The 25,097-nt window shown below is 42.1% G+C and overlaps 1 protein-coding gene across 5 annotated transcripts in view; it reads right to left on the bottom strand.

Annotated features, from left to right (window-relative positions):
• The window catches only part of DACH2 (dachshund family transcription factor 2), a 673,780-nt gene that overhangs the window by 11,862 nt on the left and 636,821 nt on the right, over positions 1–25,097 (bottom strand). For 4 of the 5 annotated variants that reach the window (XM_014569659.4, XM_014569658.4, XM_075940744.2 and 1 more), the window contains 4 exons: positions 20,158–20,303; positions 19,423–19,570; positions 9,746–9,889; positions 2,870–2,935 (listed from right to left, as the gene is read on the bottom strand). In XM_014569659.4, the coding sequence (XP_014425145.3) occupies positions 2,870–2,935; positions 9,746–9,889; positions 19,423–19,570; positions 20,158–20,303 (504 nt within the window). Of the gene's footprint in view, positions 1–2,869; positions 2,936–4,385; positions 4,481–9,745; positions 9,890–19,422; positions 19,571–20,157; positions 20,304–25,097 lie in introns of those variants that run through there. The other variant, XM_075940745.2, reaches the window with a different exon arrangement.

The raw sequence follows: 25,097 nt of genomic DNA, 5'->3' as shown, positions 1-25,097 counted from the left end.
GAAAAGATAATACCATATCAACATAGTATAAAAGGATATGGGACACAATGCTACATAGCAGAATTGCAGTGAAAGCCAAAACAAAGCTTAATACTGAATTAGCTAGAGAACACTTCATAATAGCCATGTTTCAAGCTTATTGTGTTCTTGTGCAAGTACTGTCTTAGCTCACAGCAGTTTTAAGTATGAACAGAACTGCCTGGAAAGGCTCTATGGCAGTCATTTGTTACTGGTGATATACTATTTTTAAGATGAGTCCTGATAATATTTCTATTCTTATTTCTCAGCATGAAGAAAAGAAAACATTTTTTGTACCTAACCTTCTGTTATAGCAGAAATTGTGATTTTGTGGTACTGTTAATACTGGACATTGAGTGCACCAACCCACACAAAGATTGGACTTGCATTTTGCATTTGCAAAATTCCAAAACAATTCTAGCAGGACATTTAGCTTCATCAGTGTCAACCAGCATGTTTATGCAGAATGGAAATTTACATAATTTTGTAGACCAGTTGTGATTAATAAGAGAACATTAACTTGAACAAAATCAGATGAAGACAATGATTTGCCCAGTAAACAGCTTCTGATAGATTTAAAACTAAAATATACGGTGTCCTGTTTTATGCAGTCATTTTTATATTTATAGGGGAGCACTAAACTAGAATATGCTCAACCAAACCCCGGAACATCTTAGCCTCCCTCTCTCAATCACTTAGGGCATGGTCCAAAGTGTATTTGCAACTCCCATTTGAAAATGTTTTCTTTTTCTTCAATTAAATATGGAAATTCACTTTCTTTCCTGATAGGATTAAGGCATACCTTTGGTTCATGCTGTATGAACAACAATAATGTCAGTGTAGTACTTTGGGGCTTTGTAAGCAAGATTTAAGTATACTTTTCGTTTTCCAAATTTAGTGGGAAAATTCCAACTATTTGTTAATTTCTGCTGATATTTTTATCTAACTTCTAAATTTCAATAACTTACAGCAAAATACTAATTATTATTGTCCTCCATTTATAGTAGGTTACTGAAATTATCATTAGAAATACAAAACTAGCAACCAAAATGTCAATGAAACCCTTTTAGAAATACATGCAGAACTGAGAGCACTGGCTATTTTTAAGATCGAATGACAACTTCCATTAGAATACCCCCAAAAGACTGCTTGTACATTTGCCAAATTTTGGGAGGAAATTTTCCATGCTGAATATTTTCCTCATTGTGCGTGTCTGAGAAAATTTTATCCAAGGTCATTAAGCCATTTTCAAGACCAAGATTAGGAAAACATTCATTGTTTTGCCAGTTTGGGTAACCTTTTATTTGAAAAGCTCTAGAATTTCTGTCCTTTGCAACATGGACTTCAAATTCAACAAGGAGTGACCTTTCTATCAGAAATATGCCATGGGTTCAGAAACAGATTGGTGAGGGTAGAAGAGAGAAGCTGAGGATATGTCTACACTGCATTCTAGACAATGCTACAACTTCCATATGTTATTTTTAACATGTTAGCTTGAGCAGAATTGACATATACAGTGTAGACATACCAGGAGAAGAAGACCATGTGTACGAACACATATGGGTGTACTCAGGGCTTGACAAACGGCAGCAAAACCTACTTGCCAGCCCTGCACTGCGCATGCGTAAGACCCGCATTGCACATATGCATGCCGCTGGTGAACAGGGCGACCAGCTGAAATCTACTTGCCCCGGGCAAGTAGATTCAGTGATTTGTCAAGCCCTTGGTGTACGTATAAAATACGTATAGACACTTTTCTTGGTAATCATTTTGGCATTTGTGATTAGCTATCCGTGCACTTCTAATGATGATTTTAAATATATGCAGGGCATATACATTTCTGTACATAATATACACACTCAAAACCCTCTGAATTTGACTTGTGAATAAATAGTGGGATGAAAAATATCTGAAAAGCCTGACAAGTCTAAAAGGCATGACAAATCGAAAGGACATCAGGGTATGGATTAAACCTACATATGTGCCAGTTTGGCAGTGAAGCATGAGATTTTTCTCATACTATACAGGTTGGATCTCCCTGGTCCAGCACTCTTGGGACCTGAGCGGTCCCAAACAAGGGATTTTGCTGGGCCTGGGGAGATAATTTCTGGCATCCCTGCCATGGGTCCCCCAGCCAGGTTCTGCTCCTGGCCTGGCCTCTTAGCTTGGTCCCCTGCCCTGCCACCAGCCCTGTCGGACCACTACAGAAGCCCATGGTCCTGCTGATGAAGCTCCCAGCCCAGCTTCGGCAGACCACTGTTCCACGGCCTGGGCTCCCGTACCCACTGTGGCTGACTGCTGCCCCAATACTGGGGTTCGTAGCCCTGTCATGGCAGCACAGGTCCTGCCAGCTCACGGTCCCCCGACCAGGGCTCCTGGCCCTGCTGCGGTAGACCACTCCTCTGCTGCCAGAGCTCCCAGCCTCACCAGCCCTGCTGTGGCAGCGCACAGTACCAGTGCCAGGGCTCCTGGCCCTGCCACGGCAGACTGCTGTTCCACTGGATCCTGCTGGCATTCTGGTCACGCTGACGCCAGCTCAGCTGGACTCCCGCAGCAGGGATCTCAGCTGCTGGCCCCCTGCAGCCAGTCTGGCTGTCCTCCTAGCCCCCACAGGCCTCCTGCCTCTGGTCTTCCACCAGGACTCTCTGCTCCAGTAACATCTGTGGTCCAAGAGTTTGGAGAGGTTCAACCTCTATTAAAAATAATGTAATTCCTTCACAGTTTTTAATTGTTTTCTAGATTAATGTCATCAGACATTTCTAGATTTAATGATATTAGGCATTAAAACTTAGACCAAGCTAATGCTACATTGAATCTCATTTCTCTGGAATACTATAAATGCATACTGCACCTTGCATTGCTGCACTGTCATGTTGAGTTCCATTGTGTTCTATTTCCATGTCTGGGATTCCAGCATCTGAAATATGTGACACTTAAGATTAATGTCTTTGCCCTTCCTTGATGCAGCATTAGAAAAAACTTATTACAAACTAGGAGGATCTTTAACTTACACTAGCCGTGTCAAATATGTTTTGAAGCCTCTGTACACTGTTACCTCCTTATTCTAATTCTGTCACAATCATGTTTTTAAAATATTCCTCTAAAAATGACTACTAGTGTATATATATATATTTATAGTTTTAAAATATTTTTCTCAAGCATGTGCTAACCTCCTCTTTGTTTACACACACACACACACACACACACACACACACACACACACACACACACACACACACACACACACAGAGAGAAATTGTACAAGATTTATTTCCAAGTGTTTTCTAAGAATGCTTTACCTCCCAAAGCAAAATTATATATATTTAATAATTGAAATGTGAAGCACTTCCAAATCTCTGAAAAGAAATTCCCACCAAACTGATTACACTCTGCTTCCCAAGTTAGAAGAGATGTTCCAACAATGTAACACACACACACACACATCTGCACCATAGTTTAATGCTGCTAATGTCTTTGTAGGCTGTGTTTGTGTGTGCTCTGGAGCTCAAACATTCAAGAGTGTTGGGATAACAGATGCCACTATACCACTAAATGCCATCATGTATGAACATGAGGAGTACGTGATTTGAATTCACCCCTTTCCCGTGGAAACATCTGCTTTCCATTTATAATACAACACATGGGCTACATCTACCTGGCATCATTTTTGCGGAAAAGGAAATGCAAATGAAGTGCTCGTTAGCATTTCTTGCGTTCTCATTTGCATATTCTCTCCCAATCCTTTTTGCGGAAAAAAACGCAGTGTAGACAGGGCCATTTTGCACAAAAAACCTCTTTTGCACAAGAACCCTTATCCCTCAAGGAACAAGGGTTTGTGCACAAAAGGGTTTTTTTTACGCAAAATGGCTCTATCTACATTGCGTTTTTTTCCACAAAAACCTCTTCCACAGAAAGGATTAGAAGAGAATATGCAAATGAGAGTGCAAGAAATGCTAATGAGTGCTTCATTTCATTTCCTCTTCCGCAAAAACCTGACAGTGTAGATGGAGCCTTAGAAACTTTGGCAGAGCCCTTTTAAAAAGGACCTGTAAATATAGTTTTAAAAGTCATACAGCTTCAGAATTTTGTGCTTAGTGCCTTCAACAACTCCTCTGCTAGTTTAAAACTTACCTTTATTTTTTCCTCCTTATGTTTCTGACATCCAGATTTGCCAGTACTTGTTTGGACCAGCATGCACTCAACTAGTCACATCACAACCATCACTAAACCCTCACTAGGGACCAGTGCAGGTCTAAGAAGAAGGAAAATTCCATACTTTTATAGTGTTGCAAGGTTTTAATATTTGTATCATGTATATATAGAATAATATTTACCAAAAAATCACAAATTACTTTAACCAAATGGGTTTTGCCTTACCCATACTAGCACTTGTGTGTATTCAATGCCACCAGCAGAGTGCATGCTGGTGCATCAGAGAGAGAGGGAGAGAGAATCACTGGATCTGAAGGAATAAATAAGGACAAAAGCTGTGTTTTACACTAGCAAAAACATGAATGTCCTTATTTCCTAATTATCTGGGGCATTTAGCACATAATTCTAAAGGGTTTTATTAGTCTTTTAAAATATATGCTGCATGTTCATGAACAACAAAATCATCTATAACTAACACTAATATTTATTACAGACATGTTCACCAGCCAGTCTATCGCGAAGCTTTTGGGGGCCCCCAACCCCCAAAATGAACCCCACACTGCTGCTACTCCAGGGATAATGGAGGTAGTGCAGGCTTCCTGTCGGGATGAAGGGGAAGTTCTGCAGCTTCGCACGAAGTCCCAGAAGTGCATGGGCTGCTCTTCCCTCCTCCCCAAACAGCTGGCACAGTACCAAAAACACAGGTCCATTGCGCGCTGGGGACTTTCTTCCCATGCTGCCTTCCTGTGCACAGTGGAAGGACTGGGGAGGGAGTGGGAGTCCAGGACTGCGCCAGCTCCAACTGCTCAGACAGCACGCGCTGCCGTGGGGAGCAGAGGAGCAATGCGCGTGCTGCCTGAGCAGTTGGAGCTGGCACGCTCCAGGACTCCCACTCCCCACCTAGAATCATAGAACCATAGAGCTGGAAGAGACCTCAGGAGATCATCAAGTCCAGCCCCCTGCCCAAGGCAGGACCAATCCCAATTAAATCAACCCAGCCACGGCTTTGTCAAACTGAGACATAAACACCTCTAGGGATGGAGACTCCACTACTTCCCTAGGTAACCCACTCCAGTGCCTCATCACCCTCCTAGTGAAATAGTTTTTCCTAATATCCAACCTGGACCTCTCCCACCGCAACTTGAGACCATTGCTCCTTGTTCCACCATCCATCACTACTGTGAACAGCCTCTCTCCAGCCTGTCTCGAACCTCCCTTAAGGAAACTGAAGGCTGCTTTCAAATCCTCCCTCACTGTTTTCCTCTGCAGACTAAATAGACCCAACTCCCTCAGCCTCTCCTCGTAGGTCATATGATCCAGCCCCCTAATCATTTCAGTAGCCTTCCGCTGGACCCTCTCCAATGCATCCATAATGTTCCTGTAATTGGGGTCCCAGAACTGTACATAACACTCCAGATGTGGCCTCACCAGAGCGGAATAAAGAGGAATAATCAAATCTCTGGATCTACTGGCAATGCTCGTCTTAATGCAACCTAATATGCCATTAGCCTTCTTAGCTACAAGGGAACACTGTTGACTCATATCCAGCCTCTCATCCACTGGAATCCCCAGGTCCTTTTCTGTAGAACTGCTACTTAGCCAGTTGGTCCCCAGCCTGTAATAAGCTTGGGATTATTTCGTCCCAAGTGCAGGACTCTACACTTGTCCTTGTTGAACCTCATCAGATTTCTTGTGGCCCAATCCTCCAATTTGTCTAAGTCATTCTGTACCCTATCTCTGCCCTTAAGCGTATCTACCTCTCCCCCCAGCTTTGTGTCATCCGCAAACTTGCTGAGGGTGCAATCCATCCCCTCATTCAGGTCATTAATAAAGATTTTGAACAAAACTGGTCCCACAACCGAACCTTTAGGCACTCCGCTAGAAACCAGCCACCATCCTGACATCGAGTCGTTGATCACGGCTCACTGGGCCCGACCTTCCAGCCATCTTACCGTCTATTTATCCAATCCACATTCCCTTAACTTGCTGGCAAGAATATTGTGGGAGACCGTATCAAAAGCCTCACTAAAGTCAAGGTATATCACATCCACTGACTTTCCCTTATCCACAGAGCCAGTTACCTCATCATAGAAGCTAATCAGATTGGTCAGGCACGACTTGCCCTTCATGAATCCATACTGACTATTCCTGATCACCTTCCCCTCTTCCAAGTGCTTCAAAATAGATTCCCTGAGGATCCCCTCTATGACTTTTCTTGGGACTGAGGTAAGACTGACCGGCCTATAGTTCCCTGGATCGTCCTTCTTCCTTTTCTTAAAGATGGGCACTACATTTCCCTTTTTCGAATCATCTGGGATCTCTCCCGATCGCCACGACTTTTCAAAGATAATAGCCAAAGGCTCTTCAATGACATTTGCCAACTCCCTCAGTACCCTCAGATGTATTAAGTCTGGACCTATGGATTTTTGTACGTTTAGCTTTTTTAAATAGTTCCTAACCTGTTTTTTCCCCACCAAGGACTGTCCACCTTCGTCCCATATTGCTTCCCTTAGCGCATTAGTCTGGGAGCTGACCTTGTCCGTGAAGACCGAGGCAAAGAAAACATTAAATACTTCAGCTTTCCCCACATCATCTGTCACTAGGTTACCACCCTCATCCAGTAGGGGCCCCACAACCTTTCTGATCACCTTCTTCTTGCTAACATGCCCGTAGAAACCTTTCTTGTTATCCTTCACATCCCTTGCGAGTCGCAATTCCAATTGCGCTTCTCCCTTCCCCTGCATTCTTGAGCTATACATTTATACCCCTCCCTAGTCATCTATCCAAGTTTCCACTTTTTGTAAGCTCCCTTTCTGTGCTTAAGTTCACCAAGGATTTCCCCGGTAAGCCAATCTGGTCTCCTACCATATTTGTTTCTCTTGCTACGCATTGGAATGATTTCTTTCCGTGCCTTCAATAAGGCTTCTTTAAAATACTGCCAGCTCTCCTGGGCTCCTTTCCCCTTCATGTTAGCATCCCAAGGGATTCTGCCCGTCAAGTCTCTGAGAGAATTGAAGTCTGCTTTTCTGAAGTCTCCTCCCCCCGTGAATGAAGGCAGCAGGGGAAGAAAGTGACGGATCGGTGTTTCAGGTACTACACCGCTGTTTGGGGGACAGGGGAGCACCCCATGCACTTCCTGAGCCTTGGCACACAGGTGCAGGATCCCCAGGCACCGGTCCCTGTCCCCGCCCAAACACCCACAAGTACCCTGTCACCAGCCCCAGCACCAACCAGCACCCTGACCCCTGCTTCGGCACCCATTGGCACCCTGCCCAAGCACATTGCTCCCTGCCCCAGCATTCTGTCCCCTGCCACAGCACCCGGTGCCCTGCCCGCACCAGCACAGTTGGAGCCACATTAGTGAGGCTTGAGGGGTTTGAAGGGGTTGTGTTTTTGTATCTCACTTGTGTGGCCCCAACTAACTTTTGTGTGGGTCAGTGACCCCTGACTCAAAACAAGTTCCCCCACCCATCTCATAAATAAAGACAATGCTGAAATCTTTTGAGTTTGACATAATATTTTATTTTGAAATGAAGCCTGGCCAACAAGCCCCCAATTGGGGCCAACCCCTCATCTGGCCACAGCATCATAACACTCCTGTACTCCCCACCCCGCCCCCAATTCTGAGCCTATCATACACTGGAACCTCCTGTCCTGAGCCTCTCACATCCCCAAACACCTGCACCCCCACATCCTCAGTCTTCTGCCACAACACACTTGCACCATTCACACACTGCAAATCGGTGTCCTGAGCCCATCATACTCCCAACCTCCCTGCCCCGAGACCCTCACACACCCCAACCCAAACTCCTGCACCATCACATCCACAAGCTTGCTCAGCACCCCAACCCTCCACCTGACCCCAACACTCCCCAGCCTGGAGCCCCCTCCCTGAGCCAGCATCCCCTTCTACACATCCTCCTGCATCCACATTCCTTCCCAGAGTTTGCACGTCTCACCCTTTCCCATACTCAAATCCCTCATTCCTACCCCAGAGCCCACACCTCCTGTCTCAACCCAGTGAGGGTACGGCTAGACTATAGGGCTACGTCTACACTGGCCCCTTTTAAATTGTGGTGTTAGGTGCTAGCAAGCTACCTGCTTTGTTGGTGAAATCAGATGAATATCTAAATACCAACATGTGTGTTTCTGCAGGTGTGAACAAATAGACATCTATCCGATTGTGCTTGAAATTGAAGTAGCATCTAAGGGTATGTCTACACTACCACTCTAGTTCGAACTAGGGTGGTTAATGTAGGCAACCGAAGTTGCAAATGAAGCCCGGGATTTGAATATCCTGGGCTTCATTTGCATCTTGCCGGGCGCCGCCATTTTTAAATGTCCGCTAGTTCGGACTCCGTGCCCGCGGCTACATGCGGCACGGACTAGGTAGTTCGGATTAGGCTTCCTATTCCGAACTACTGGTACACCTCGTTCCACGAGGAGTAACGGTAGTTCGGAATAGGAAGCCTAATCCGAACTACCTAGTCCGTGCCGCGTGTAGCCGCGGGCACGGAGTCCGAACTAGCGGACATTTAAAAATGGCGGCGCCCGGCAATATGCAAATGAAGCCCAGGATATTCAAATCCCGGGCTTCATTTGCAACTTCGGTTGCCTACATTAACCACCCTACTTCGAACTAGGGTAGTAGTGTAGACATACCCTAAATGTCTAAAGAAGTACAAATAATTGTAAATTTAACTGTATGCAGAAAAAATTACTGCAGTATTAGCAACCCTGACACGATTTTCAGAAATGTTGAGCATCTACAAATTATAGTGAAGTCAATGGGAGCTGCAGATCCTTGATAACTCTGAAAAAAAATCAAGCAAATGGATCTTGCTTGGGTTCTATCAAGAGCCAGCTTAATCCAACATTGTCATCAGTAAACTGACCGAATAAACCTTTTGCTCAGAACTAGAAAAACAAGTGAAAACTAGTTAGTTTCAGTTTCCAATATGGAAATACAATTGCTAATTTTTGTTCAGATCTCTTTAGATTCAGTATTTTTAATAGAACTTGATAGAACTTGTACTCATTGGTTATTCACACATTTCTGGTAACTAAGTTGTGTGGTTTTGCTTTATAATAATTAAGATGGCTGTGACTCCTAAGCAGTCACAAAGATTTACACAGTGTAGAAAGCTTAATAAGCCCTGAGACTGAACAAGATGAACTTTTAGAATGAAACTCAATAGATATGAAGATGAACTTGCACAGATGGAAAAGTCACAGAACCTCATGCAAACTGAAACCAACAAGTTTCACACAGTCCCAGACATTTCTGTAACAGGCTTCTACAATAATAATGAATCGTATTTCTTTTCACTCTTGCATTATTTGTATGTCTGCCCCCCTCTCTCTTTTTCTAAATCTAGACACATTTTTCTCTTGTTTATTCATGATTCTGAGCACTTGACTTAAATTTGTTTTTTAAATTATTTCTGGACAAGTCTCATATTTAAAAAAAATAGATTTTGTTTTTTGCATCTCTACTGCTATCTTGTATTTTTCAGCTAATTAGAATCAATAACTTAATTTTAACTTAATTATCAAAGTCCCACTAAAACATTACCATTTAACATCCTGAGACCATCGCCTGACGTGGCCTGTTTAAGTGCCTGTTCCACTTGCTCTCTTCTCTTTGATTCAAACTCCAGGGCTTCCTGCAATTTTCTCTTTGCTTTTTTTTCTTTCTTCAAGCGCTTTTGAATTGTTGCTGAAAAGTAAATATAGTACAAAGAGTTAATTAAAAAGTTCCAAGTGTAAGCTACAAATGATGCTTTCATAACAACGATAGAGCTGAAATTCAAGCTCTGTGGAGCCATGAGACAAAACTATCAGAAATGGGTCTGTTACAAAAATTACAAATCCATATCCAAAATATCAAAATGTTTGGATCACAATATTTTAAAAGTCCCGATCCTGCTTTCCTCAATGATAGTGAGCAGTCACACTGATGTCAGTATATCAAACAGCGTTGAGGGATCAGCAGTGAAATTTGGACTAGTTTTAGACTGAAAAAAATTAAAAAACAACGAATAGTCCTTATTCCAGAAAGTTTGAGGCAGATTGGACTTAGAGTTTTGTTGTTTACACCCATTCTAATAAAATGCAATTTCCTCAGCAATGACATAGGTGTCTAATCTTCCATTCGAACTCTACCCTTCATCATTGAGAATACTGACCCATTTTTTCCAATCACTATATGTACAAAGCAAACAACTGCAATTATATTAGTAATCTCTGCAAAGCACAAATCAGGTGCTGGGTGTGATGCTATTCACATTGACATATCAGAATATTTACTACTTAGACATCCAGGGTATTTTCCAATATTAAAAGGAAGTGTAATTTTCTATGTTTAAATTCCCAGCTGTCATAAAATCTCAAATGCTTAATATATAATAAATAATAATAATAATAATAATAATAATAATGTTATGGAGATGGGGGTGAAACCTCATTGAAGCTGGTGGGCATTATACATTTTTCATTTATGTTAAATGTAGAAGCGTTCAGACTAATTTTGGAGTAAAATAGCTGAAAGCAGCACATAAGGTTGCCACATAAAGCTGAACACTAGGGACTGAATGCAAATAGAGGGGGTTGACTACTGTTTGGTAGAAGTGTCTGTATTTTTGAGCAGAAGCAATCCAATATGGGCATAGAAGGAGAAAGAAGGGAGCTAATCAGAACAGTAGCAAGAGGGTACTTCTGAGACAGAGAGAGAGAAAATGCACTTTTTGGACACAGCGTTAACTGAAAAAACAGTTACTTACCTCTTTTGAGAGGTAACTGTTCTTTTGAGATATGCTGCTTATGTTCATTTCACTTAGTTGTACGCACACCGCGTGCAAGAGTCCCAGAAGCTTTTTACTGGTAGCAGTGCTTACAGGGTCAGCCAGGGAGACCCCTGGAGTGGAGCTGATATATTAGTGCATATATACCCCTGCTGGCCCTCCACCCCCTCTGTTCCTTTTTGCCAGACATTCCGACAAAGGGGAGGTGGGTGGGATTTGGAATGGACATGAGCAACACATCTCGAAGAACAACAGTTATGAGGTAAGTAACCATTTTTTCTTCTTCAAATGATTGCTTATGTCCATTCCACTTAGGTGATTCCCAAGCTGTGTCCAAGGAGGAGGGGTCAGAACCTAGGAGAAAATTGATTGCAACACTGATCCGCCAATGGCTGCATCTTGTCTAGCCTTCTGCGTGATCACATAGTGGTTAGTAAAAGTATGGACCAATGACCATGCAGCCACCCTACAGATGTCTAGGATCGGAACCTGCACTGCAAAGGCCATAGAGAAGGCCTGGGCTCTGGTAGAATGGGCTGTGATAGGAAGGACCGGTTTTCCCCCTTGGACATAGCACACCTTAATACATGCTGTGTTCCATGAGGACAGACACTGAGCCAACAGTGGGAGGCCCTTCAACCTCTCTGCTACAGAAATAAAAAGCCGTGTGGCTCTATGAAACTGTTTTATCTTATCTAAGTAAAAGGCAAAAGCTCTCCTTACATCTAACAAGTGTAGCGCCTGTTCCTTCTGGTCTGCATGGAGCTTAGAGTAGAAGACCAGCAGGAAAATATCCTGGGACATATGGAAAGGGGACACCATTTTGGGCAGAAATGCAGGCTGTGGACACAGTGTCACTTTGTCCTTAGAGTATACAGTGTAAAGTGGTTCCAGTGTACAGTGCCCTCAGCTTGGACACCCATCTGGCCGAGGTGACAGCCATCAGGAAGGCCACCTTACACAAGAAATGAGAGGGAGCACGTAGCTATCAGGTCAAATGGTGGCTGCATGAGGCCCTGGAGCACCAAATTCAAGTCCCACTGTGGTACAGGCTGCCTGACCTCAGGCAACACAAAATGGTGCAACACAAAATTTCCAAAAAGCTCTTGAAAGATATTAGGGGGAACTTTTTGTTTCAGAAAGTAGAGGAAGGAACCAGAGGGCTAGCCATTTTAAGATTGAGTCTGACCTACAGGAAGAAATTAGGAGTAAATAGAAAGATTTAGGAGTAAATAGGAAGTAAATAGGCAATCTGGGTGAAAGTGACTTTGAAATGATAAATGCCAAAGTTCTAAAGGAAGGAAAGAGTGCAGGAGAACAAGGGCAAGGAACTTCCAAAAACAGATATTAAGTTTGGAAAAGTTATAGGTTAGGGTTAGGGTTAGTTCCATGAGAAGAAAATCTAAGGGAAAAAGCAGCTCAGAAGGATCTGCAGTTGCTTAAGGAAATAATATTGAGACACATCTGAAAACTATCCTGAGGCAAAAGAAAGACAGGAAGAAAAGTAAGAATTCAATATGGCTCCATTGGGTGCCCTTTAATGACCTCAAAACAATCACAGACAAATCGCTCTGAAGTAAACAAGACAAATTTCATAAAAGTGCTGTAGGAAGGCAAAAATCAAATGCACAAAATGGGGTAGCACTGTTGAAAAGGATCTGAGGGTTATCACAAATTGAATGTGAGTCAACAATTTAATGCAGATGTGAAAAGAATAATATGTGTGTTAAAAAGAGTGTCATATGTGAGATGCGTGAACTCATTGTCCCACTCTTCTGAGTACTGATAAGAACTCATCGGGAGTACTATGCCTAATGCTGGGTGCCACACTTTAAGAAAGAAGAGGACAAACCAGAGAGAGGTCAGAAGAATGCAACACAACTGATAAAAATTTAGAAAACCTGACCCATGAGCAAAGGTTAAAGAAAATTGGGCATGTTCAGTACTGAGAAGAGAACCTGTTAAGTCTATAAATACGTTAAGAGCTATTAGAAAAAGGACTGAATTGATCTTCATGTCCACAGAAGATAGGACAAGAATCACAGAATCATTGAATCCTAGGGCTGGAAGAGACCTCAGGAGGTCATCGACTCCAGTCCCCTGCCCAAAGAAGGACCAATCCCAACTAAATCAACCCAGCCAGGGCTTTGGCAAGCCAGGACTTAAAAACCTCTAGGGATGGAGATTCCACCACCTCCCTAGGTAACCCATTCCAATACTTTACCACCCGCCTAGTGAAATAGTTTTTCCTAATATCCAACCTAGATCTCCCCCACTGCAACTTGAGACCATTGCCCCTTGTTCTGCCATCTGTCACTACTGAGAACAGCCTTTCTCCATCCTCTTTGGACCCTCCCTTCAGGAATCTGAAGGCTGCCATCAAATCCCTCCTTGATCTTCTCTTCTGCAGACTAAATAAACCCAAACAGGCTTAATCTGCAGCAACGGAAATTTAGGGAAAATATTCTAGCTATAAAGGTAGTTAAATATTAGAATTGGCTTCCAACAGAATCCCCATAATAGTATGTTTTAAGAATAGATAGGTCCAACTAACTCCCTCTCTCCACCCCAGTCCTAGTCCCCTCTCCATTCTTTTACAAAACCTAAAACCCACCTCTGCCCCCATTCCTCCTCCTTCCCCAAGTCCTGCCTTTGCTGCTTACCACAACTGTTCACATCACTCTGGAATGGAGAGGAGTTGATTAGTGGGACCACCAGCAGGCAAGAAGCATGAAGGGAAAGGCAGACTGCGCAAGTTTGACTGCTGGTGGGTAATGAGCACCCACTAATTTTTCCCCGTGGGTGCTCCAGCATCTACATGGATAACCACCTCTCACAGATGGTCTAAGTAGAGTCCTACTTCAGGACCCCTTCGAGTCCAGTATTTCTGATTCTTTCTCCTGACTCCTTTCTTTCTCCACTTTCCTTCCTTCTACATATCATAAAGGAAATGAAATTGTGATGCCACGTTTCAGCTGGGTGCTTGTCCCATCCTATATTGCTGCTACTGTACAATGGGAGTGGTGTGAGACCAGCTGTCACCTGATTGATGGAAGAAGAGAAGAAGCAATACTAATATTGTCTTCTTCCCATGCATAGTAGCCATTGCAAGGCCCCTGTTTCATCTCTAAGGGTATGTCTACACTAGCCTCCTAGTTCAAACTAGAGAGGCTAATGTAGGCATTCGAAATTGCAAATGAAGCCTGGGATTTAAATATCCCGGGGTTTCTTTGCATGTTCCCGTCCGATCGCCATTTTGAAATTCCACTAGCCCGAAGTAACTGCCCGCAGCAGTGAAACGGTAATTTGAACTAAGGTAATTTGAACAAAGTAACTGACAACACTCAAAGTCAAGCAGCCCAGATTGCACTGAAAAGACCTTTCAACAATTTCATACTACATTTAAAACTGCTATATACTGAGGTTGTAATTCAGATAATCTCAGATGATACATTGCCAATCTCCATCTATCTGTTTTAAGATTGCAATGAAGGGAACATTACTGTTTTTTTAATAATTTCAAATTTACACAAAATGCTTTATTAAAGTGTAGCAAGAGTGGTTCTATTATGTGCTGGACTGTAAAGCTGGGCAGCTACATGAAGGTATTTCATTTTGTTTATTTTCAGATACAGCATTTTGAGACTACCAAAGCATAATTCAGTTTCAATCTTCCAATTCGGCCATCTTCCCACAAGATTCCTGCCTGCAGGAAAAGTGCTGCAGTTCTACTACAATATCAGGAGAGCAATATGATGCTAGGAACTTCAGCAATCTCTGTGCACTATTCCGTGCAATAAAGTCTAGGTCCATCAGAGCTCTTTCTGCACTGATGGAGATGATCTGGGAGTATGTCTACACTACCCCACTAGTTCGAACTAGTGGGGTAATGTAGGCATACCGCACTTGCAAATGAAGCCCGGGATTTGAATTTCCCGGGCTTCATTTGCATAAACTGGGCGCCGCCATTTTTAAATCCCTGCTCGTTCGAACCCCGTGCCGTGCGGCTACACGTGGCACGAACTAGGTAGTTCAGACTAGGAAGCCTAGGCTGATGTATCAGTGATTATTGGTGAAACTCAGTCTTGTGCTGAAGGCCAGCAAAGTCTATACATTATACAAGTTTCATGTAAGAATTATGATGGTTTAAATGAAACTTAAGTGATGCACATATTTTGTGCTGGCCCTTTGCATAATTTCAGGTTATAAGAATGTATCAAGCTTTCTTTCCTTTGGATTATGGGGATACAACAAATTGCAGGTATAGGGCAATTTACTCATCTCAGAGGAGTTTTTTCTCCACTCTTGACTCTTAGCATTCGCTCTTGACTCTTAGCATTCCCCTAGACCAGCGGTGGGCAATAATTTTCACAGGAGGGCCACTTCATGAATTTTGATATGTACTGGCTCTGGGTCCCCTGGAAGGGGTGGGACCTCAGGCAGAAGGGGTGGGGCAAAGGGCTACAAAGAGAGACTAAGAGTGTGTGAGTGTGACACACACTTTGTGTGTTAGAGATAGACTTTGTGACCTAAGTTCCCTGTAAACTGTGCACCTGTGCAGCTGAACAGCTATTCTCTGAGACCCGATCAGAGGTTCAAAGTTCCTGCGCAGGCAGGGAGCTCAGCTGACCAGTGGTGTGCAGGACATCTCTATGCAGCAGCTAAATGGAGCTAGCTGCATGCGTGAACTAAGGAACTCCCAGAGCAGGTAAGCAGGAGATAAGGAAAGAATAATTGGCTGGCAGTGGGGGGAGTAATTAATTAATTGGTTTGGGGGGAAGTCATAAGGGAGGAGAGTTTGGAGAGTCCCATGTGGGAGGAGAGACAGGGAGGCAGAGGCAGAAACGCAGCAGTCTCCTCAGCCCTCCTGGGCTGGGAAGGGAGGTAAGGGGCTGACTGCATGGGATAGTTGGGGGATTCACAGGGTGGGTGGGTGGGTGCTGGCATTGGGGTGAAGTGGAGACGGGGGAAGGGGAAGTTTGTTTGTGCTGTGTGCTGGGTTGAGGTCGGGAAGGTATGGATAATCTGTTTGTGCTGATCCTGTCCTGACTCCCAGCTAGACTGCTGTTGCCTGCTAGTGTGAGAAGCAGGATTTTATCCCAGCCCCAAACTGGGCTGGGGAGAAGACTGCACAGGAGTAGGTGGGGGAAAAGGGGTGAGTAAGTGCTAGCATCTGTGAAGTAAGCAGTTTGGGGTGTCCTCCTGACTCACTTACTGCAGTCATCTCTGCCTGGTCAGGTTGGAGGGGTGAAGGGGAAAGCAGGTTGCATGGGGTATGCATGTCCCAGGACATTTGCGTGGTTACATTTCAAACAAAGTTTACATAGGCGTTAATGGCTTAACGAGCAGTAACGGTAGTTCGAACTAGGAAGCCTAGTTCGAACTACCTAGTTCGTGCCCCGTGTAGCCGCGCTGCACGGGGTTCGAACCAGCGGGGTTTTAAAAATGGCGGCTCCCCACTTATGCAAATGAAGCCCGGGAAATTCAAATCCCGGGCTTCATTTGCAAGTGCGGTATGCCTACATTACCCTCCTAGTTCGAACTAGGAGGGTAGTGTAGACATACCCCCAGGGGCTGGTTCTGCCCCAGCCCTCCCTGGCTGCCACTGTTTCATGATCCACCGGTTGACTGCTTGTGATCAACCCATCAACTGCAACTGACATCTTGGGCACCCCAGATATAGGATATAATTGGGCTATAACTGGGCCCTGCTGGGCGTCCCACTGGCATTGGGTGATTAGCACTGCCTGGTAGCAGACTGTTGTTCTTTTCATTGGAAAGATGGCTACCAGTTAGGACGCCAATATAAAGCAACAGTAGAAGAAGTGATTAAACTTATCTCTTAGCTTTCCATCTCTGACAATTTCTTTTGAAATGGCTGGATAAAGGCAATTTCACTGCAACTGGGCAGACTCCTTATATTAATACTTTTCTAGTTTAAATTAGTATTTATTTTTTAAATTGGTTTTTAGGCACAACTGGAATATAACTGGAAAATGAGAGACCATTTTAAATTTAAATGAAAATTATTTAAAAATAAAATTATAAAAATGGTCCCTTATATTCCAGTTGTGCCTCTTTTTATTCAAAACAGATTAAATATTGCAATGGGGAGAAAAGAGGAGCAGGAAATATGTATTTTAAAAAATTATATTTAAAAAAAATGTGGTCCACATTTACAAAAAAAGCACCCACCCACAGACATTTCTGCATATGGGCCTGATATGCTGGCTGCTGGTGGGTAAGTTTCTGAATGAAGCCATGCTGTTTCTAAGGGAAATCTGTCCTGCTCTGTTATCTTCTCCCTCCCCCACTCTGCACTCCTCTGAGTCACTTACCAGCCACGCTTCAGACTGGAGCAGATCCACTGTGTGTCTCCCTCTTACCTGTCCCCTGCTCTGCAGAGATGGGATACAAGGGCAGGGGAACATCCCAATTTCAGCTCTCCTCTCCACCCACCTCCTGCACTCTGCACAGCTAACAGGAAAATCCTGAGAGCAGCTGGGCTACAGGATGGAGCACGGTGGGGGGAAGGGCAGCTGAATACACTCTGCTGGCTGTAAGTAAGCACTCGCTGCTAATTAGCAGGGTGGGTCGGAGAGAAATGCTTGTTGGGCCTAATCCAGCCCCCCAGGTCTGATTTTGTCCCTCTCCCCACCCTAGACCAAGCCCATCTACTCATGAGTTGTCACCATAGTGTAACCCAGTGGTTTTCAAATTAGAGGTCACGTACCAGTACTGGGTCATGGAATGTTAGTCTCTGGGTCTCGTTGCTGCAGGGTGATCAGTGGGGGTGCTATGGCTGGCTTTCTGTCCATCCTGGCACCACAGATTGGGATGCACCCCAGAAGCAGCCAACAACAGACCCCGCTCCTGGGATGGGAAGAGTGCACAGGGCTCCATACACTGTCCCTGCCCTAAGCACTAGCTCCACACTCCCACTGGCTGGGAAGCTGCTCTGCTGGCTGTTTCTGTGGTGCAGCATGATCAGAGCTGCCTTAGCACTCCCACTGCACCACTGACCAGGAGCCACTCAAAATAATCCCCTTCTGCTTCAGCCCTGACCCACCCCTCCAAAGCTGCAGTCCCCTCCTACTCCGGGGCCCACACTTTAGTCAAATATGTTAGGTTGCAGGCATCAACCATTTTCTTCAACTGGGTCAGGAGAAAAAAAGTTTGAAAACCACCGATCTAATCTCAGCTTAACTGGAAGCTACACACATGCATACAAGGGTAGAATTTGGGGGTTTATTTAAGTTAGGACTGTCTAATTTAATGGGCATATCAATTAATGGTATATTAGCACATTCACTATTACTTCCACCTATTTAATGTTGCCTTTTAATGTAGATGCTGAACTTCGGAAAAGTCTTCTCTCTTTGCAACACACCACTGTGAAAAATGTTATACTTAACACACTATATTATAAAACTAATGCCATCAGAGTGCAGTTGTAGTCATGCTTCATGTCACAGCCTTTTGAGACACAGTTTATATCACGTTTCTCTCTATGGTATGACAGAAAACAGGAGAATTACTAAAGTTATTTGCTTCTGATCTCAAGGAAGAACAGTTCTGGATAAGTATCTCCTCCTCCCAGCTGATATACGCAATGGCATTAGAGTCATCCTCCTTCCTAGTATCATAGGGTATGTCTACACTAGCCACCCTAGTTCAAACTAGGGTGGCTAATGTAGTCATTTGAATTTGCAAATGAATCCCGGGATTTAAACATCCCGGGTGTCATTTGCATATTCCCAGGTGCCGTCATTTTTAAATGCCCGGTAGTTCGAACTACCTGCCCACGGCTACATGCGGCACGGGCTAGGTAGTTCGAATTAAAGCTCCTAATTCAAACTACCGATATTCCTCCTGCAATGAGGAGGAGTAATGGTAAATCCCGGGCTTCATTTGCAAATTCGAATGACTACATTAGCCACCCTAGTTTGAACTAGGGTGGCTAGTGTAGACATACCCATAATTACCCCCACAAGCAAGGGCTAGCTCAGAGAGATGAAAGAAATTCTAGTGTAAACATGTTTCAGAAACATACTTTCTTTGTGAATCTTTCAGAAAACAAGACTGCTTCTCAATGATGAAGATGATAGTTAGAAACACAGAATAAAATAAAGTTGCCAAATAGAGAATTCAAATTAAGAACCCACAGATGGACTGATAATAATACTTGTGAAAATCATGGAACTGAATCAGCTCTCAACTAGAGGAGCTGCCAAAATATTTTGTAGCCAGTTATCCTTTAGGAAACAGTCAGGTTTTTTTTCCCTATCTGCCTGAAAAAAAACTTGTTTTATAGTTTTTCTAAAAACTGAAATCTTTCATTATCAGTGTTTGCCCACTACCGCATTACACTAATATATGATTGCTAGCTAACCCGATTTCAGCTTAGAGCAAGCATATCAAATCCGGAGTCCATTCTTCATTAACTTACCTCTGCTTTGCAGCTCAGCTGTAAGTTGCCTTTCTAAGCTCTCTCTTAGTTCTCTCTCTCTACAAAGCTCCATCTTTAACTCTTTCTTTTCCTGCTGTATCTGTTTTTCCTGGACCCTTGCATTGTCCACAGCTACTTTCAGAAGACCCTAAAAGCACAGAATCAGCCTGTGAAAATGACATCTAATCTCAACAGTAGCATAAAGCATCATCATTTGATTTTATCTGTGGGAGAGAGAAAATATTGACATGAAATGTGTAGACCTATGTATACAATTGAGATTAGGTAGCTATATCATATACAATATTTTATATTGTATGAGAAACTATGGGCTATGGACTCTTTCAAAATAGCTTTTCCAAATTCATCCTGTCGAGACTGTTTATACACAAAAATGAAACTTAGTAAAAGACCTGTAAAAATATCCAGAAATACAAACCTAGACAAATAGCATACACACATTCAAGCACTTGTGCACACATTTTTGTATAATCAGAAAAAAAAGCCTAAGAGAGACATATCCTACTGTTCTGAAAAGTTTAACTCGCTCACTGCATTTTAAACAAACTATCAAGGGTAGCTAGTATTCAAAGTGTAGTTTGCTGCAAAAAGGCTCATTGAAACAGGTCTGACATTACTGACTACTCTGAATGAGAATATGATTTTGTAGACTGTTCATTCTTTATGAGTTTATTTATCAATGTGTAAGTCTGGTACCAATAACTTATAATTTACCTGAATGTTGGTTAATAGAGTTTCTACTGATGATAAACCATCAGCAAAAAGAAATGGTGCAGGGAATCCAGGAGGCAAAGTCTGTCCAGCCAGTTGGACTTTATCTAAGGTTGGTTTCATTACTGGAATAGCAATTTGGACCTCCTCTGTAAAGATATATTAGAAAGCAACATTAGAGAGTTAATATATTGCCAATGGCAACCATCTTATGCAGACTGAAGTGTTTAAAGGCCAGGACTTAATTCACCTTGAAATCTTCTCATAACTAGGATAACAAAATTGGCATAGTTTGTTTTTAGGCAACAATTATTGTTATTTGGATGAGGCTAAAAATAGTGCTAGTTGAAGTAAAATCATGCTGAGACGCCTGGAAGAGGTGCACACATACTGTGTTACACCCCAAACATAAGTGTATTACAGAATTATAGCTTTGTTATGCAGTTCATTAGATCTGAATAGTTCATCAGAGTATAATGAAAAGTAGGGTTTTTCTGTTACAGCCAAAGAAATCCTCTAGAGTCAAGAGATTTATCATTTCTCCTTCCCTTTAATTTTCTCTTCCCAGATTTAATAGTATAATCAACTCTGAGTTATTCCATCTTGCCTTGATGACAAGTCTCAGTTGTAAGCAAAATGTCAGTGCAGATTTTCCTACAGAATAACCTGCTATTGTCATCCTTTGTAGTGTTCAGCATTAGCTAAAATTGTTTGTTGAGTATTTATGGTGACTTGTAAGACAGGACTATGCAGCACTTTAAAGACTAACAAGATGGTTTATTAGGTGATGAGCTTTCATGGGCCAGACTCACTTCCTCAGATCAAATTGTGGAAGAAAATTGGCATGACCATATATATACCAAAGGGATACAATCAAAAAAAAGCGAACACATATAAAATTGACAAATCAGATTTTAGAACAGAGGGAGAGTGAGGAGGGGGAGGTTAGCGTCTATGAGATAATGATATTAAGAGTGATAATTGGGGAAGCTATCTTTGTAATGGGTAAGGGAGTTAGCCTCTTTGTTAAGGCCCATTTGTAAAGTGTCAAATTTAAGCATGAATGACAGTTCTGAGGTTTCCCTTTGTAGTCTGGTGTTAAAGTCTCTTGGAAGTAATATACATGTAGTGAGGTTGTTGAGACAATGCCCAGTCTGGTTGAAATGACAAGAAACTGTTTTTTCTTTGTGAAACTGCCTGATGCCTGATTTCTGGGCATTAATTCTTTGGCAAAGTATCTGAGAAGTTTGTACAATATACATAGCTGACAGACACTGTTGGCACATGATGGCATAAATTATATTTCTAGATGAACAGGAATATCTGTTCTTGATCTTGCAACTGACGTGGTTTGGTCCAATGATGGTGTCAGCAGAGTAAATATGTGGACAAAGCTGGCACCGGGGTTTGTTGCAAGGGAAAGTTCCAGGGTTGGTATTAGTCTGGTATGTCCTATGGTTGTTGGTAAAAATCATCCTGAGGTTAGGTGGTTGTCTATAGGAGTCTATGGGTTTGTCAATTTTATATGCGTTCATTTTTTTTTGATTGTATCCCTTTGGTATATATATGGTCGTGCCAATTTTCTTCCACAATTTGATCTGAGGAAGTGAGTCTGGCCCACGAAAGCTCATCACCTAATAAACCATCTTGTTAGTCTTTAAAATGCTGCATAGTCCTGTCTTTTGTTTCAGCAAGACCAGACTAACACGGCTACATCTCTATTACTATGATGAATTGTGTCATCTACAGTAAAAAGAGAAAGAGTTTATTTTGAAGTAAGTCAGGCACTGGAAAGGAGGTAGTAGTATGGAAGTAGCATGGTAGAGTACTCCTACTCCTGAAATTTACAATACGTAGCCAAACTGGTATGCCTTTTTTAAATTGAAGGAACCTGGGCTAATAGAGTAATCCTTAGTGGACAAGCAAAACATTGCTCCTGCCTGATATAAAAAGTTCATCTCAAAAGTAGCAACAACATTTTAAAATATTTCTTACAACCTGTTTGAACCCAACACTATTTTATGAATTAACATTAACACTAATCAATATTGTAGTGTAGATATTTTCAACCTGTGGTCTGTAGACCCATACTCTATGTCTAAGATTTCCAACGGGATCTGCTCTGCCATTCACAATTTTTTAGGGATCCACAAAAGTTTGAAAACCACTGTTGTACATCAACAGAGTGGCTGATAGACTTTGCCAGACCCTGGGTAAGGTGGCAGAGAAGCTCTGGGCCCATGGAAGGGGCAGGGCCTTGAGCAGAAGGGGCAAAGCTCAGGCTAGCCTCCCCTAGTCAGCCCTTCAGTGCTGATCAGGGCTCTGGTGACAATTTAAAGGATTTGGGGCTTAGGGCTTTGGCTGCTGTTGTTGCCCATGTAGTGGTGGCAGTGGCTGGAAGACGAGGTCCGTTTAAGTGGCTGGGCCCCAGTGCAGCTGCCCTAAGTCCAGGTGGGCTTGTAGAGCAATAACTGACATACCTTTTCAGACCACTTTAAACCCTCCTCTGCATGTAATGGCTTTAGGTATCAAGCCTACTGCTGAAACCTATAGAACAAAAACTCCTTTAATTAGTATTTTACATCGGGCGTTGTGTTGTACGCCCTTTGAATCTGAAATATATCTGTGTGTTGTTCCTGAGGAACCTATAAAACATTCTTTTGGCAGCTGCAGAAGTAAATGAAGAACATCTTCACAGAAATTGCTTTTTAGTAAAGCTTAAACTAATATATTGATCATAAATTCATGACGTGTTTTCTAAAGGCAATTGCACAACCAATCCTGGTATTTTCATTTGTCAAGTGCCTTGGTCATATTAATTCTAAGATTTACAATTAGATCACATCACATTTACAGAACCTCCCCCTGCCATTTAAAAAAAAATTCCAGAGAGAATCAGTACATTGGTTACAAATACTAAACATGAAACTAAATTGCAGGGTCTTTACATTGATAATATATTATTCAGCTTGATAAACAGTTCTTCAGGCTGACAACTAACCCAGGAGTGCTGGTAGTTTTCCTGTATTCGTTGAAATCTATGTTTAGGGAGTATTTTGTCTTCACTGTGTGAGTATACTAATGGAACATCTTCGTAATGATGCCTCAAATAATAACAAAAGACTCCATTATCCTTGCACTTAGGTAGCTAACATTTTAGAAAATGGATTTATGTTATATAAAAATGATCTACTTTTAAACAACTGTGTTTAACTTTGTCCCTATGACAAAGGATTAATGGACACAAGTCAGATATTCAAAAGGTAACACACTGAAACCTGTTGGGGAACATTTTAACTTGACGAGACACTCATTAATGGATCTCAGAGTTACCATATTATTACAAGCTAATATGAAAAACCAGCTTGAAAGGGAAGCTGTAGAACTTAATTTCATTTACAAGTTTGATACCTGCAATAAAGGTTTAAACAAAGACCTTCACTGGATTACCCACTACATTCCATATCCTAATGACATAAATAGTCAAGCACCACATACTTAAGAGTACTTAGAACCAACTCTATCAGCTTCATTTAGCATAGACACTCTGACATTTTTCCCCCCCATTTTATTCCTTCTCTTTCCTTCCCTGTCCCCTCTCTTTCTCTTCTATTTATTTTGCAACCTGGACCCCTTAACTCTATTCATCTGTAGAAGTGGGATATGCCCATGAAAGCTCAGCATCTACATTTTTTGTTAGTCTCTAAGGTGCTGCAGGACTATTTGTTGTTTTTTAAGTTTTTTTCAGTTACAGATTAAGACAACTGTCCCTCCGAAACTTTCAAACAACTGTTGTTACACACACAGACTACTGCATTCTTGATTCAAATACTATATATTGTTTCTCATATGTAAATATTTTATACAGAAAGTAGAATTCTTGGAATTAATTTATAGTGCATAAGATACTACAGAGAAATGCCATTTATGATATAGAGTTAAGTCTGAATAAACAAAAGTGGCATCTCAAAATGAGAGCAATACATAAAATATGCATAACAGAAAACTATACAGCTTTAAAATATCTAGAAATCTCTCCTACTTGGAGATGAAAGTAATAGTATTAAATTGGCTGAAAGGAAAATTACTATTGACTGTGATGACAGGTTGCATGGTGTATGGTTTGTAATGCTGCTGTACAGTAGATTGAAGTTTCAAAATAGTATTACTCTTCTTTAAAGAAATAGACACAGCTAAATTAGGTGCTGCTTGCTGCAGTGAGGATCAAATGCAAAAAGAATCATATTTCAACAGACCTAGTCAACACCAGGAAAATAAATAGAAATATAAGAGGTATGCAGGCAATGATTCATTTTGATAATCTGGCCCAAGAGAGACACATAGAGACAGCACACAGATCTAAGCTTCTACTAAAAGACAAATAGGACACAGAGGGTGGGAATTGGGATGACAGTGTAGCAGAGGTCACATCGATTTTCAGCAGCAGTTTTCACACAGATGAGATAACCCTGGACTCTATTTGGCCCATTGTTCATATCCTACCTGTCCCACAAGCAATAAATTTCCTAGTCCCAGAAAAAGGGCAGTAAAGAAGAAGGATTCTACTTATGACTTCTTATGATTAAGTTTTTGTACTGACCAAACATGCTTTGCAGACCAAGGTCACATTGCATGTTAAAGTCTGTAATAGCTGAAAACGAGTAGAAGAATATTATATTTTAGTGTACAGGGGTGGAAAGTGTCAAACCATTCATCATTTTTTTCTGATTGAAATCACACACTGCAAAGATGAATGATAAATGCATTAGAAATCTATTTCAATCTTGTAATAGGTCTTCACATCTGAATGGTGTCTACATTTTGTTCATAGTCTGAATAAATGCACACAATGGCAGAAATTTATTTAATTAAGCTTGGGAAATCCTAACCGAGAAAGTAATTAAAAGGTGGAGAAGTGCTGGAAGAATATTTTATGGGTAATA

Source organism: Pelodiscus sinensis, chromosome 13, assembly GCF_052426305.1.
Source record: "Pelodiscus sinensis isolate ZL-2025 chromosome 13, ASM5242630v1, whole genome shotgun sequence".
NCBI lineage: Eukaryota > Metazoa > Chordata > Testudines > Trionychidae > Pelodiscus > Pelodiscus sinensis.
This window is presented reverse-complemented; position numbering and strand designations above follow the sequence as displayed.